Raw genomic sequence first — 16,719 nt, forward strand, 5'->3', positions numbered from 1 at the left:
TAAGCATGCTCAAGGCAGTGTTTAAGCTATAGGCAGCTATAGTGGAAGCTAATCCATTTAGCGGACTTATAGAACGGAAGAGAAATTCAGGGTTTTTTAGATGAATAAATTCAGTAATTACTAGTACTCCTATTTGACTATTTGTAGGCAAATTTAGAAGGCCCATTTGCAAACTCAGGGGCACACGCATGGGCCTCTAGCCCAACCCATCATCAGCAACACACACACACCATTAAAAAATATCTCTCTCCCGCTCCACGCAAGCAAGTCAACGCGACCATCTCTCTCCTCTCAATGCCTTTCTTCCTGCAGAAGGCGAAGGCGACGGCGACGGGGAGGACTCGGGAGGTTGCTAAGTTTGGGACGGCTCATCCTATCTGGATCAAGAGTTTGTCTGAAGAAGAGTACTGGTACTACTTCAAGGCTCTTGCTTTCGGAAGCATGGATCCTGATGAGCATCCGAGACTTGCATCTCTGGGCATGCAGCTGGCTACTGAACTAAAAGGTTCATTCCTGGCTGCAAATATACTTGGTGAGATGTTAAGATCTAATCCTAATCCTCAGTTTTGGCATGCCATCTTGGCAAGTGTCAGAGCGCTGGTACAGGAACACCTGTTTTCCTTTGGTGTACACCCGGAAGACCTTCTCGAGAGGAATACTCCTGTTGATTTCCCGAGTGTGGCCTTTGTGGGAGCTCATCAGGGTCAGCGATGTCTGGTGTATGATCTTAGGGAGGCTGGCCCTGGACAAGATGAGCTGCCGTTACCATCATCGCAAGAAGTACTAATGGGTGGCAAGGTTCCTGTGGAGGATAAGTTTGATGTCCTGGTATGGAAATCTCGCATCCTACCATACCGCAGCTACATAGCTACTTTCGAGAAACAGAAGCCACCGTGCATGGTTGGCAAGAGAAATCGTCTGCTGGCACTGAGAGGAACATCAGCCTAAGCGCTCAGAGAAGTATTGCATCCTTTGGACATCTCAGTGCTCGAGGTTGTCAAGTAAGCAATGTTACCGTAAATGGCCGTGTAGCCCGTGTACACGCTACTCGACAAGCTAACCTGCAGTTTAGGGCCTAAACGGTAATTACACGGTCCAACCGTTTACACGTAAAAAACAGGGCTACACTGTCTACACATTGTAAAAAAACGGCAACTACACGGTTTTACACTACGAGTAGACCGTTTAAAACAACATTTAGGCTATAGAGAAGTATCAACTACTATGCCTTATTTGTTAAAGTGTATGAAATTTATTATTTGTAAATTGTGATTTGTCACATAACATAAGAATGATCAGTTGATAACAGAAGCATATGTTTACATATTTGGTCTATTTAACAGCTAAGCTTGGTAATTTGTAATGTTTGAGTTGATCAATTTAGCTTGTATAAATATATGAATTTTATTTCTGCCGTACGAACCATGTAGCCTGTGTACACACCGTTTACTCTTCCGTTGTTTGATCCAGTTGTAATCTGTTGGATGCTGTTTATTTGTTCGAGTTGAAACAGGGGTCTGATTATGATCTTTTTTTTGTTTGAGAGGAGTCTGATTATGATCTTTGTAGCTCAATCTTGATCCTGATATTCGACTCTTTCAGTGTACGGAGAGTGCAAAACCGGCCCATTTTGCACGTACCATGCAATGGGCCCAACTTAACCACAACGACATTTCTGTGACAGCGTCAGTCATGATGAAGATGAACATCATCCATGTGACCATATCCATTTGGTGTGCAATTGCTTGACACGTCACGCTTACGACGAAAAGCACTAAGCCTGTTGCCAATAAATCTATGAACATCTTGACTCGTGTGAAGTCAGAACCTAATCATATGCCTTAATCATGTCTAGTTTTAGTTTAAGAGCAGCCATCCCTCCCGCACCCTTTCTTTTAGAATTTATATGATGCATAAGTTTATAAGCCAACAAGACATTATCTGTGATTAATCTTCTCGGTACAAAAGCACTTTGAGAAATGGAAATAATGTGTCGGTACCCTGTAGCAGGGATACACACTCCTACTGCAGCAAGGCAGGACTCGCGTAGTCATCCGTAACTACGCCATAAGGGGCGGAGCAGCCGGGCCCCACGGGTCAGGCTCTTACCTCACAGGGCCAACGGCCCCGGACCCGCTCCCCGCTCTGGGACGGGTCCGGTGACGCCACGTGTCCCTGAGGAGGGGAAGCTCCGCGCCAACAGCCGAGGGCTCGGACCCCCGTGCGTCCGGACCTCCCACGCGCATAGAACCAACATACCGCCGGGGCAGGGTCCGGGGGCGCCACGTGTCCCGCAGGCGCAGGCGCTGACTCGCCCACCCACCGCATTCAATGCGGGTGGTTGAGGCGTGCTCTGCCGCCGCGGCACGCGGGGCAGCCTTTGTCAGGCCTCACTGTAGACCGCATATTACCGAGGTACACAGTGCAGCCGCATGTGCCGCATCCGCGCAGAGCCCGTCTGCCGTATTAAATGGATACGACGGCACGATACCTTTTCATCATACCGCCTACGCCGCAAGCTACACGGCCAGTTCAGCTACGCTACAGGCAACGCCGCAAGCTACACCCTGGCGCTGTTTCGACAAGACAGGGCATGGCTATGCCGGACGGAGGATTCCCACGGGCAGAGCAAGGAAATCCAGGAATAACATCTCCATTGCCTGCAATGCCATAATGTCTGTACAGTATGTCATTTTATACTACATCGTTGGGCCCATCTGTCGGGGACTCAGCGGCCATGTACGCGCCTCCCTTGAGATATAAAAGGGAGGCGTTCGCTGCACACTTCAGAGACTCCAAGACTCTCACAACACAAGCTCGGTTTTCACTCCGAACAACCCGGCTCTCAACCTCTTGAGAGCGCAAGCAATACAACACACAGTGGACGTAGGGTATTACGCTCCGGCGGCCCGAACCACTCTAAACCTGCTGTGTTCATCGCGTTCTACCACCGAGATTGGGCTAATCCTAGCTAACCCCCGAGTACTCACCCTCAGGGTTTAGGCGGGTGCACTACGCCACCCGGTTGTGGGTTTGCACACCACGACATAATGTTTGGCAATATCTTCTTTAATCTATTGGCAAGGACCTTTGATATCAGCTTATATAGCACATTGCACAAAACTAATAGGCCGAAGATCTTTAAGCATTTGTGGTGAATTGGTTTTTGGGATCAACACAATAATAGTATCATTCCAGCCCTCTGGCATTGCCCCCCCTCCCATTAAGAACACAAAGCACCTCTTGTTTCACCCATTCCCCAATCAAAGACCAGAATTTCTTATAGAAAATAGAGGGCATGCCATCAGCACCCAGAGCTTTCAAATCACCTATACTATGAAGGGCAGACCAGATTTCATCTCCCGTAAAGGGCTGCAATAGCAATTCATTCATATCTTGTGTGACCCTATGGTCAACGCAATCCAGCACCTCATCACATTGGTTACCTGCATGAGACAGAAATAATTGTTGATATTGATTAGCAATGAAACTCTTCAGCTGCTCCCCTGCCACCACATCTCCATCTTCGTTCTTTAGCTTCCTTATGTAATTCTTTCTTTTTCGTTTAGAGGCAAAAGCATGAAAAAATCCAGTATTTTGGTCCCCCTTTGTTAGCCATGTATTATGAGCTCGCTGCTTCCAATAAATATTTTATTGATCTTGCAATCGTTCAAGCTTATAGCGCAATAAATGTTCCCGGTTCACTGATTCTTGAGATATAGCCCCCCGCCTGCAATTCTCCAACTCCTTCTTCACACAATTAATTATTTTTTTCCAAATCTCCTAGCACATTCCTATCCCACTTCCATAGGTCGCGCAGCACGTCTCTTTGAACCTTAACCAGACTGTTACTCCCTTCCTGTGTAACTCTTTGCCATGCTCTCATTACCTGTTGTTCACAGTCATCTTCCTCAAGCCATTTAGCTTCAAACTTTGGCAAGATCTCCACCTGTTCACTCCACTCCCTATGGCCCCTGCTCCCCACATCAATTATAATCGGCCTATGATTTGAATGTCTAGGATCTCCATTGGTAACCCTTACTAAAGGAAATAAGCATCTCCAAGCAGTATTTGCAACTGCTCGGTCAAGTCTTTCTTTTGTAAACCTGGAAGCCATATGGTGATTATTGCGCCAAGTAAAAGGGTCTCCAACGAACCCCAAGCCATGCAGATCACAGTCCTCCAATGCCAATCTGAACTTGCGCGCTTGATTCTGCCCATGGGGAACCACCTTCCTTCTTGCTGCTGAATAATATCTCATTAAAATCGCCACTACAAAGCCATGTCAGATTAAAAAGGTCCTTAAGAGTGCGTAGCATCTCCCACGTATTATCCTTCATTTCACATTTTGATTCCCCATAAACACCAGTAAATCTCCACTCAGAACCATCCTCCTCCTTTATGACACTATCAATATGATATTTAGAAAAAGCTTTTCACTCCCACATCAATACCCCTTCTCCAAAACATAGCTAATCCACCACTTGCTCCATCACTATCCATAGTCACCATATTTGGCATTTCTAGTCTCCACCTCAACCATTCCATCCATTTCCCATCATGCATCTTATACACAACGAATCGTTCCCCAACGAGGTTTACGACAAGGTGATCCCCTCTCACCTTACTTGTTTATTCTTTGTGCAGAAGGTTTATCGGCATTGTTGCAAAAAGCATAATGTGAGCGAAAGATTGAAGGGATTAAAATATGTAGAGGGGCACCCAGAGTTAACCATTTGTTTTTTGCTGATGACTCCTTAATTTTGATGAGAGCAAGAGCAAGCGATGCACAGGAGCTTAGACATATCCTGGAAGTATATGAAAGGGCTTCCGGACAGGTTATAAACAAAGATAAATCATCAATAATGTTTAGTCCGAATACAAGACAAGAAGAAAGGGGGCAGGTGAGATCAAGTCTGTTAAGCACAAGTGAAGCGAGTAGTGAAAAGTATCTGGGGCTACCTGTATCCATTGGGAAATCAAGGAGTAAAGCTTTTGAATATATTAAGAGAAAGTTATGGAGCAGGATTCAGAATTGGCAAGAGAAACTTCTTTCAAAAGCTGGGAAGGAAATATTAATTAAGGCTGTGGCACAGTCCATTCCTACATATGCAATGTCTTGTTTCGACCTTACAAAAGGTCTGTGTGATGATCTGAGTAGCATCATTGGAAGGTATTGGTGGAGCCAACATGATAAAATAAATAAGATTCATTGGCTAAGCTGGGAGAAGCTCACGAGGACAAAGAAGAAGGGAGGTCTTGGTTTCAGGGATCTGCATTTATTTAATTTGGCTATGCTTAGTCGACAAGCATGGAGATTGCTTACCAGCCCAAATACGTTGTGTGGACAAGTATTGAAGGCTAAATACTTCCCATGTTCAGATATCCTCCACTGTAAACCTTGTTTTGGTATTTCATATGCATGGCAAAGTATTCTGAGAGGGGTTGAACTTTTGAAGGTAGGGATTATTTGGCGAATTGGTAATGGTAAAATCGTGAGAATTTGGGAGGACCCATGGCTTCCTAAGGGCAACACAAGAAAACCAATTACACCTAAGAGAGGTTCTCTATTGACTAAAGTGAATGAACTTATTAATCCAGTGACAGGTGAATGGGATGAGCAGCTAATTCATGTGTCGGTACCCTGTAGCAGGGATACCCACTCTTACTGCAGCAAGGCAGGACCCGCGTAGTTATCCGTAACTGCGTGGAAAGGACGGAGTAGCCAGGCCCCACGGGTTAGGCTCTTCCCTCACCAGGCCAACGGCCCCGGACCCGTTCCCCGCCTGGGGATGGGTCCGGAGACGCCACGTATCTCTAAGAAAGGGAAGCTCCATGTCGACAACCAAGGCCTCAGACCCCCTGTAGGGGTCCGGGACCTCCCGCGTCTGTCCGGACCTCCCGCACTGCGTAAGTGGTCCGGAGCCGCCACGTGGCCCGGAGGCACGGGCTCGAGCGCGAGCCTTCCGCTGGAAGACTCGCGCGCCCACTGCATTTAATGCAGATGGACAAGGCGTGCTCTGCCGCCGCGGTACGCGAGACAGCCTTTGTCAGGCCTCGCTGTGCACCGCGTATTACCAAGGTGCACAGTGCAGCCGCCTGTGCCGCACCCACGCAGAGCCCGTCTGCAGCATTAAATGGATACGACGGCACGACACTTTTCCATCATGCCGCCTACGCCGCAAGCTACACAGCCCGCTTAAGCTACGTGGCAGGCGACGCCACTAGCTACCTCTGGCATCGTCCCGACAAGACAGCGCCAGGACATGATGAACGAAGGGCTCCAGGAGCAGGCAAAGGAATCCAGGAGAGAGATCTCCTTTGCCTGCAACGCCATAATGTATGGACAGCACGTCATTTTATACTACATCGTTGGACCCACCTCTCGGGGACCCAACAGCTGTGTACGCGCCCCCCTTGAGATATAAAAGGGAGGCGCTCGCTGTGCACGGGGGTCTCCCCAGACACACAAGCTCTCGCGAACTCTCTCACTCTCGTGGGAGGGCAATACAACACACAGTGGACATAGGGTATTATGCTCCAGCGGCCCGAACCACTCTAAATCTTGCTGTGTTCATCGTGTTCTTGAGTGAGATCTAACTAGGACTAGCTAACCCCCGAGTACACACCCTCTGGGCTAGGGCGGGTGCCTTCCGCCACCCGGCTGTGGTTTGCAGCACCACGACATTTGGCGCGCCAGGTAGGGGAGCAGCTGGTCGCAGTTCGTCTCTTCCTCGCCCCGATGGTTCGGGTGGACGACGTGGAGATGACGGAGGGTGTGGCGTCCTCCACGCCACACGCCTCTCGTGTCCCTGCTCCAGGGGCAACTGTGCCCGTGGAGCAGCCACCGTCGGCGGCGGCGCGCGCTGCTCGCCGGCAAGAGTCAGGGCGCCCATCAAGGGCCCCCTCACAAGATGCGAGCGGCGGAGCGCTGGTAGCGGCTAGGGAGTTGCTTCGCAACCCCCCGGCTGAAGCAGCCTCGCCAGACGCCCTGAAGCAATGGCGGGACGACGTTGACCGTCTCCTCCACCTGGCTCAGGCCTCCCCCAGTTCTGCAAGGACTGGGCAACGACCTCCGCCCGGCAACGCGGTGGTACCTTACCGCCAGTGTCAGGGCGGTGCGTCGGCGTCCGTGCGCTCCCCTACCGTGAGGGGTGCACGAACAGAAGACCTGCGGTCGGAGCTCAACCGCCGGCGCGCGGGAGAGGATGCCCGCATCTCCGTCGAGAGGGCGCGAGAGCGCCGTCTTAACATTGAGGGCCGCAACCTCAATGCCGACTTGGACGTGGTGGCACCCAAGCCCCCGGTGAACGCCCGGATACAGCCAGGCTCACCAGTTGCTGGGGTGGGCTGCGCTGCGCTGGCGGAGCACCTCCGCGCAGTGGCATGGCCATCCAAGTTCCGCCCCCACCTGCCGGAAAAGTACGATGGTACCACTAACCCGTCGGAGTTCCTGCAGGTGTACGTTACCGCCATCACAGCGGCTGGTGGTAACGGCGCCGTCATGGCAAGCTACTTTCATGTAGCCTTGTCTGGGCCAGCCCGGACCTGGCTCATGAACCTCACACCTGGGACGATCCAGTCCTGGGAAGAGCTCTGTGCGAGGTTCACAGCGAACTTCGCCAGTGCGTACCAGCAGCATGGTGTGGAGGCACACCTTCACGCCGTGAGGCAAAAACCCGGAGAAACGCTCCGGGCCTTCATCTCGCGCTTCACCAAGGTACGGGGTACCGTTCCTCGCATCTCAGATGCATCTATTATCACTGCTTTCCGCCAGGGGGTACGTGACGAGAAGATGCTCGAGAAGCTGGCGACGCACGAGGTGGAAAGCGTCACTACGCTTTTCTCCCTGGCAGACAAGTGTGCCAGGGCCGCTGAGGGCCGTGCATGGCACTCAGCCCCCCAAGACGGAGATGCCAAGGCTGGCGGCTCCGGTGCTACCGCTCAGGGCGGTAGCAAGAAGAAGAAGAACAAGAACCGGAATCGCGGGGAACCGCAATCTGGCAGATCAGTCATTGCAGCAGCAGCGCCAGCGGCGGCGCCGGCTGCAGCAGCAACGGCTGGGGGCCAGAATGCACATGGCAAACGCCCTCGCCCGCAAGGTGGAAGTGGAGGTTCATGCCCAGTGCATCCCACCGCTCGCCACAGCGCCGCTGACTGCCGCGAGATCCAGAAACTCGCGAAGCGGGTCAGTGGGCGGTGTGAGCAGTCCTCCAAAGACGGCTCACCCCCTCCTCGCCAGCGGGCCGGCAAGGAGAAGGCCTCCGACATCGGGGCCGCCTACGGGGAGAAGGAGCTGGGGTACCAATCCCCCGCTCGAGAGCTGAAGGGCGTCTACCACGATGACGACTCCGATTCCGACAACGGCGACCGCCGCAAGAAGCTGTACGTAATGTACGGCGGAAGCTGGGAGCTTGTCTCCCGATGGGACGTGAAGACCCTTCGCCGGGAGGTCCTTTCGGTGAAGCCGGGGGTCCCGAAGGCGGCGCCGCACCAGAGGTGGATGAACACCACCATCTCTTTCGGGCCATCCGACTGCCCGGAGAATATGGCCGGAGCTGGTGTACTACCTCTAGTCATCGCTCCTGTCATATCCAACGTAAGGCTCTATCACGTGCTGATTGACGGTGGGGCTGGCCTCAATGTCATCAGCTATGCAGCGTTCAAGCAGCTGCAGATCCCGAGTCCAAGCTGACTCCCTCTCGCCCATTCTCTGGAGTGGGCCCACACCCGGTGTTCCCTCTGGGAGCATCACATTGCCGGTCACGTTCGGGACCGAGGAGAACTTCCGCACAGAGAGCGTTCTGTTCGATGTTGCGGAGGTGAACCTCCCGTTCAACGCCATCATTGGCCGACCGGCACTCTACCGCTTCATGGCCATTGCTCATTACGGGTATTTGGTCTTGAAGATGCCTACCCCTGCCGGAGTCCTCACCGTGCAGGGCGACCGCACCGCTGCTGTCGCTGCAGTTGAGAGACTGCATGCTCTGGCGGCAGAGGCTGCACGTTCCAAGGAGGATCCATCCACCTCGCAACCCAAGGCGCCTGCAAAGGCTCCCAAGGTCCAACCGTCCGATCCGGACCATGTTCCCGTGAAGAAGGTGCAAATTGGAGCGGACTCCACCAAGACCACCCGCATCGCGGGGAACCTGGAGGAGAAATAGGAAGACGCGCTCATCGCTTTCCTCCGGGCAAATGTCGACGTGTTCGCCTGGGAACCGTCACAGATGCCCGGGATCCCCAGGGAAGTGATCGAGCACAATCTGAGGATCTACCCCGATGCCACGCTGGTGCGCCAGAAGCCTCGGAAGCAGTCCGTGGAGCGACAAAACTTCATCCGCGAAGAAGTCCATAAGCTCCTACACGCCGGCTTCATCGAGGAGGTCCACCACCCCGAGTGGTTGGCCAATCCGGTCGTCGTCCCAAAGGCCAACGGGAAGCTTCGGATGTACATCGACTACACCAGCCTCAACAAGGCATGTCCTAGAGACCCCTATCCTCTTCCGCGTATCGATCAAATCGTGGACTCCACCTCCGGGTGTGACCTTTTGTCTTTCCTAGATGCATACTTTGGTTTCCACCAGATTCAGATGTCTAGAGAGGATAGGAAGCATACTGCCTTTGTAACAGTAGATGGGCTTTATTGCTACATTGTCATGCCGTATGGTCTAAGGAATGCCTTACCCACGTTTGTACGAGCTATGAACAAAACCTTCTGTAATCTTATTAGAGATATTGTTGAGGTTTATGTCGATGATATTGTGGTCAAGACTAAGGTAGGGTCAACACTAGTGGAGGACCTATCCCTCGTCTTCGACCGGCTCCGCGCCACGCGCACGAAGCTGAACCCAGAGAAGTGCATCTTCGGCGTCTCAGCAGGGAAGCTGCTGGGTTTCCTGGTCTCACATCGAGGCATCGAGGCAAACCCAGCCAAGATCAAGGCGATCGAAGCGATGAGACCTCCTGGCCGCATCAAGGACGTCCAGAAGCTTACTGGATCTCTCGCTGCTCTTAGCCGCTTCATATCGAGGTTGGCTGAGAGGGCCCTTCCCTTCTTCAAGCTATTGAGGAGGTCCGGTCCATTTTCTTGGACCGAAGAGGCTGAACAGGCCTTTCAGGAGCTGAAGCAGCACCTCACCTCGCTGCCAGTATTGGTGGCTCCAGAGCCCGGTGAGCCGTTGTTTCTGTATCTTGCTGCGTCTGCGGAGGCAGTCAGCATGGTGCTGGTCGCCGAAAGGACGGAGCAAGCTCGCCAGGGGGACACCAGGGTCTCCCCGGCCAAAGATGGTGAGCCGGACCCTGGACACGGGGGCCCGTCAGCCTCACCTCTACCTGAAGCCCCAGACCCCGCACAAGGGGGTTCGGAGGAGCCTTGTGCCAGTGGGAACCCAGAGCCGCTGGGGGCCCAAGGACCTGATGTGGTGGATAAGGGCGAGCCGGACCCGATAACCAGGGTCCGGACCGTCCAAAAGCCAGTTTACTACGTCAGTGAAGTCCTCCACGAGGTGAAGGCCAGGTATCTTGAGACGCATAAGCTTATCTATGCAATACTTATTGCGTCCAGGAAACTGCGCCACTACTTTCAGGCACACCGAGTTGTCGTAGTGACCTCTTACCCATTAAGAGCGATCCTGCACAACTCCAACGCCACAGGCAATATCGCCAAGTGGGCGGCAGAGCTGGCCGAGTTCCAACTGGACTTCCAGCCACGCCATGCAGTCAAGAGTCAGATCCTGGCTGATTTCATAGCGGAGTGGACTCCTTCCCCAAGCAATTCTGGGGGTCCGGTCGTCAACGCTGGACCCCCGGAGCCGGAAATCAGGGCACCAGTCTTCACCGAGCCCCACTGGACACTCTTCTTCGATGGGTCCGCCCGCGAAAAGTGGGCCGGAGCTGGTGTGGTCCTCATCGACCCAAACGGAGATCAGCTGAAGTATATGGTGCACCTTGAGTTCAAGGCCACCAACAACATGGCGGAGTACGAAGCTATGATCTTTGGCCTGATGCAAGCCCTCTCATTGGGGGTCCGGCAGCTTCTGGTGAAGGGGGACTCCCAGCTAATCATCAAGTAGGTCCGAGGGGATTGCAACTGCAACAATCCCCAGCTCGTGGCATATCTCATACACGTGAGGAAGCTCGAGAAGGACTTCGACGCCTTGGAACTGCAACACGTTCCTCGCGAGCACAACTCAGCAGTAGATGATCTCTCTGCGAGAGCATCTACCTGGGCATCCGTGCCCGAGGGTGTCTTCGAAAGACGGCTGCTGAGACCTACCGCCCAGCCTGCCGAGCTGGGTGAAGGGGATCAAGCTAGCACCTCGAAGCCAGCGGTCCCGGCAGCACTCCACCTATGGTGCCCGACCTGGGCCGTGTGCTATGTCGGGGATCCTAGTGACCTCACAGAGCCACCCCCACCTACTCAGGGAGCTCCCGATGCATGGATCTCCGAGATCCGGGACTACCTGAAAGATAACATCCTCCATGATGACGATGTGTCCGCTGAGCGCATAGTCCGATTGGCTAAACGCTACGCGGTGGTAGAAGGTGATCTCTACCGCCGTGGCGCCAACGGTGTCCTCATGCGGTGCATTTCCCAGGGAGAGGGCCGCGAGTTGCTCGCGGAGATCCATGGAGGCAAGTACGGAAGTCATTCCTCCTCTCGCACGCTTGTTGGCAAGGCCTTTCGGCATGGCTTCTACTAGCCAACAGCACTCCAGGATGCGGCTGAGCTGGTAAGGTCCTGTAAAGCATGCCAATTCCATGCAAAGCAAATACACACCCCGGCTCAAGCTTTGCAGATGATTCCGCCCTCATGGCCATTCGCTATGTGGGGTGTGGATATCCTGGGGCCATTCCCCCGGGCTGTCGGCGGGTACCGGTTCCTCTATGTCGCCATCGACAAGTTCACCAAGTGGCCGGAGGTTACCCCTGTGGTGAATATCACTAAGAAATCAGCAGTCGCATTCCTCAGGTCCATTGTGTGTAGATTTGGCGTCCCAAACCGCATCATCGCGGATAACGGGACCCAATTCAAAAGCAGACTCTTCCAAGAGTACTGTGAGGACATCGGCATCCAGCTATGCTTTGCGTCCATAGCACACCCCCGCAGCAATGGACAGGTTGAGAGAGCAAATGCAGAGATCCTCAGGGGACTCAAGACCCGCACCTACAACTGCTTGAAGAAGCATGGTGCCAAATGGGTTGACGAGCTTCCATGCGTACTATGGGGTAACCGGACCACACCCAGCCGAGCCACCGGGGAGACTCCGTTCTTCCTGGTCTACGGGGCTGAAGCATGCCTTCCCCCAGAAATTCACCTGGGTTCACCACGGGTCCAGGCCTTTGACGAATCCATGCAGGAACAGCCGCGGTGTGACGACGTGGACTTCGTTGATGAGCGAAGGTGGCGAGCAGCAATCCGAAATGCACGCTACAACCAGGCGCTCCGGCGCTATCATCAACGGTTCGTGCACAGTAAGGAGCTACGGGCTGGTGACCTCATCCTCAGACGGATCCTGAGCCGAGCAGGGCTCCACAAACTTTCCCCTAGCTGGGAGGGGCCCTTCAGGGTTATAGAGGTATGCCGGCCCGGATGTGTTCGCCTCGCCACAGAAGATGGAGTGCCGCTGCCCAACCCATGGAACATAGAGCATCTGCGTAAGTTTTACACCTAGGCAGAGCCGGGAAATAAACTTTTCCTTTGTAATAAGATAGAGTTACCGTGCGGCCCAGAGCGGTTGGGGGCCACCCTCGTAAACCCGACCTCTGGCATCCATCGCACCGTCGGCTAACGCGCGGCTCAGAACGGTAGAGGTCCGACCTCGTAAACCCGGCCTCTGGCATCCATCGCGCAAGCCATGTACATCAAGATTGCAAAGGAAAGATTTTCTCCTAGTTCTGTCTTTGTGTCAAGTTAATTTTCGCATTTTGATTCTCGAAGTTTTCACCTTTCTAACCCCCGCGGGGACCTCAACTCTTGTTGCTACAACTAAGATCTGAATTGAGCTGCTGGACTGCCGTACAGATCCGGACCCTCTTGCTGCTGGAGAGGAGTCCAGACCCCTAGGGACCTACTCTGGAGAGCGGGTGCTTGTTTCCTGGGGTGGTCCGGAGCCCTGTGTAGCCGCTTAGCTGGTTCCGTACCCAAAAGCCTACACACTCCACCACCCTATAACGAGTACTCTAGTACCTGGAGTAGGGTAATTAAGGGCCCGGACCCCGTTCCAGCTCAAGAGTTGGTTTCCTAAGTCCAACACGGCATGTCCAGTCCCATATCTCAAAGGATCGAGTACAACAAAGTGACCTTGCCCACTGCTGCGAGAGGCCTGGGACGATGAAGCCAGGTCCGGAAAGATCGTGCTGTTTCCTGGAGTGGTCCGGAGCCCTGTGTAGCGCCTTAGCCTGGTCCCGTACCCTAAGCCTACGCACTCCACCACTCTGTAACAAGCACTGAGCAACCTGGACCTGCGCATCTAGAGCCCCCGGACCTTGTACCAGCCTGGCACTAGTCAGGGATGAGTCCCGCGGGCCTGCTACTAAGCTGTAAATTTGAAGTGGTACACAGGTTAAGTCCTGACTGGTGGTAGCCAGCCTCAAACCATTGAGCCTACCTACCAGGGGGTCCTAGCATCCGCTTCAAAGCCTTCATGCAGATCAAGGTCCAGTCTCAATGGTAGACAGACTCAAAACAACTGAGTCTATCTCCTAGGGGGCCCGGAGCATCCGCTTCGTCCCAGACATCATGAATGGATTCTGCATGCGTCAAACAGCTAAGTTGCAGTATCATTGCTACTGTATAAGTGAATTTGATTCTTCTCCCTATAGTTCTGTATGCTACACAGGGAACAAGGCGCTTGCTCATCTTACAAACTATGCAGCCCTATGCCCAAGGAGGTCCGGAGTATCTTCTACGGCTCACGTGGCAGACAGATCCAATCAACTGAACCTATCCGCCAGGGGGCCAGGGCGCCGGGGTGCTGTATACCGCAAATCAGCAACTAACAAACAGCTAAGTTGAAGTTTCTTCTATTTCAAAAAAATTCAGCTAGTACAATGTTTGTTACATAGTGCAAAAGGAAAAAGATACAATGCCCAGCTCAAGGGTCCGCAGGTTCCCGTTTGAAGTAGGCGGCAACGAAGTCGACGACCTCTCGCACGCTGTCCCGAGCGGCAGCCTCCGTCTCCGCTACAGGGCCATTGACCACGGGCGCCAGCGAGATGGCCGGGTCGTGGCTCCGGAGGCAGGTCAGGATGTGCTCCGCCACCATCCGGATCAGCTCACGACCCTCAGCTTCGAGCTGGCCAGCAAGGACCGGCCCCAGACACTGGAGCCTATCCGAAGCAGAATTCAGCACTGGGAGGGCGTCAGCTATCGAAGCTGGCGGCTCCGCCACCTGGATTGGGCTCAGTCCAAGTGGCACCAGCGCCAGGCTCGCTTCGGTCGCCCAGTCAGCGATCCGCTGGGCCTCCACGCGCTGGTTCTCCTGGTGCTTCCGGACCGCCTCCTGGACCGCCTCTTGCACCCGGGTGTCCAGGGCCGCCTTGGCCACCTCCACCTCGCGGAACCTCTCCTCGAGCTCGCGGGACCTCTACTCGAGCTTGGCCTCCTTCCGCTCCGCCGACTCCTTCAGCTTCTTGAGCGAGTCTAGCTGGCGGCCAAGTTCCTTCTCTATGCCGGTGACGTGGGCCTCCCGTGCATAGAGGGACTTCCGGGCCTCCTCCAGCTCCGCCTCGGCATCAGTCAGCTTGCCTGCTCTCTCTAGCAGTTGCTCGCGCAATCCCTGCAGAGTAGCAGAGAAGACGTCGAGCTCCTGCCTCCAGACCTCGAAGTCCTCGCTGCGAGCCTCGAGGTCGGACCGCTGAGCCGCGAGGCGAGCCTCGAGGTCGGACCGCTGAGCCGCGAAGCCAACAACCTCCAGGGTGAAATCCTGCTCCCACTGTGCCAAAGATTTCTCTCGGTTCGACATTGCGAACTCCCGGTCAAACACCTTCTTAAGGTTGGCTTGGTAGGCCTCTTGGTCCGCCTTGAGCTTCAACCGAGTTTCTGCAGCGCGGGAGGCTTCAGCCTTCGTGTGCGCTTCCAGGCGGGTGTGCCAGTCGGAGAGGCGCTGGCGCTCGCTCTCCAGAGCAGACCACTCCCGCCGGAAGGCCGTCTCGGCGGAGGAGGTTGCCTCTTCGATCGACCGCCGGACTTGAAACAGCACCTGGGGAAGGGGAGTCGCATCCTCCTCCGGGAGTTGGAGCTGCAGGAGCCGCCTGCCGAAGACCACCTCCAACTCCTCCTCTGCAATAGGACCGAAGCTGGAGGTGGGCGCTTCCGCTGCAGCACTTAGCTCTGGCGCCTCCGCCGCCGCCGCGTCGGGTGAGCTGTGCCCAGCTCCGGCGCCTCCGCCGCCGCCGCGTCGGGTGCGGCTGCGCCCAGCTCCGGCGCCTCCGCCGCCGCCGCGTCGGGTGCGGCTACGCCCAGCACCAGCGCCTCCGCCGCCGCCGCGTCGGGTCCGGCTGCGCCCAGCACCGGCGCCTCCGCCGCCGCGGCGTCGGGGGCAGCGGCGCCCAGAGCCGGCATCTCAGCTGCCGCGGCGTCGGGTGCGGATGCCCCCAGCGCCTGCGCCTCAGCCATCGCAGCGTCGGGTGCGGCAGCACCCAACACCGGCGCCTCCGCCGTTGCTGCGTCGGGCGCGGCTGCACCCAGCACCGGCGCCCCCACCGCCGCTGCGTCTGCTGCCTCTGCCACAGGTGCCTCCGCCGCCGCAGCGTTGTGTGCTGCTGAGTCTGGAAATAACACGCCTGTCAGCATCACGTCGCGCACCATCAGGCTGGCATAGGTCGCTGTACCTGAGGGTCCTGCACCCGCCGTCGCCGTTGCCGTCGACGCCGAGGCCGCGGACGCCTGGGTACCAGCCGACGAACAGGCGATGGTGGAAGAACTGCTGGGGCGATGACCCCTGACAACAAAGTGGAGAAGCCTTGAGCAAAAAGCAGAGCACCTGGCACAAGGGAATAGAGCAGGATAACACTAACCCAGAAGTACCGGGCACCCAGCGTCCTCGGAGGCCCGGCCTCTTCTCCTGCAGCTGCTGCTGTTGCTGCTGCTGCTCCTGCAGCTGCGATGCAGGCGCAACCCGGGCTTGCTCCTGCTGCTGCTGTCCCCGTGGCTGCGGCACGGGCGCGACCCGGGGTTGCACCTGTTGCTGCTGTGGCCGCTCCCGCGCCCGCTGCAGCTGCTCCTGCGGCTGCTGCTGTTGCTGCTGGCGTGAGGAATTCCTCGGCGGAGATGGTGGTGGTGCAGTCGCCCCAGAGGACCCGCGAGGGCCGGCAGCCCGGGAGCTACCCTGGCCCACGCCCTCGGAGGTCCTCTGGCGCTTCGCGGCGGACTCCGAGACCAGGGTCCCGTCGCCCCTGAGTAGCCTGCGCCGGCCTGCATCTCCCGACGATGCACCGGAGCTGCTCTGTGCCCGGCTGGAACTAGCTGTGGCGGCGCTGCTGGCCGCGGCCTACTTCCCCTTTGTGGTGGCGCCGGACCCCGCGGCGCTCAGTATAGCTTGATCCCCGGACGCACCAGGGATCCGGAGCCCACGGTTCGGGTCGCCTCCGGTCTAGCATGGGGCCAGCCCCCCGTCGTCCAGAGTTGGCAGGGTAGCCAGCACCGCCACCCACGCGGGGTCCTCGCAGAGGGGGACTATGCACTGAGGGAGGATCAGGTTCTCCGGAATGAAGGCG

General features: G+C 55.6%; 1 protein-coding gene across 1 annotated transcript; it reads left to right on the forward strand.

The window, feature by feature from the left end:
- The first annotated feature begins 294 nt into the window (after window positions 1-294).
- On the forward strand, window positions 295-1,379 carry LOC120643654. The gene has a single exon (XM_039920084.1). It carries the CDS (start codon window positions 295-297, stop codon window positions 946-948), a length of 654 nt encoding a protein of 217 aa, XP_039776018.1. The 3' UTR covers window positions 949-1,379.
- Window positions 1,380-16,719: the final 15,340 nt, after the last annotated feature.

Source organism: Panicum virgatum, chromosome 8K, assembly GCF_016808335.1.
Source record: "Panicum virgatum strain AP13 chromosome 8K, P.virgatum_v5, whole genome shotgun sequence".
Classification (NCBI taxonomy): Eukaryota; Viridiplantae; Streptophyta; class Magnoliopsida; order Poales; family Poaceae; genus Panicum; species Panicum virgatum.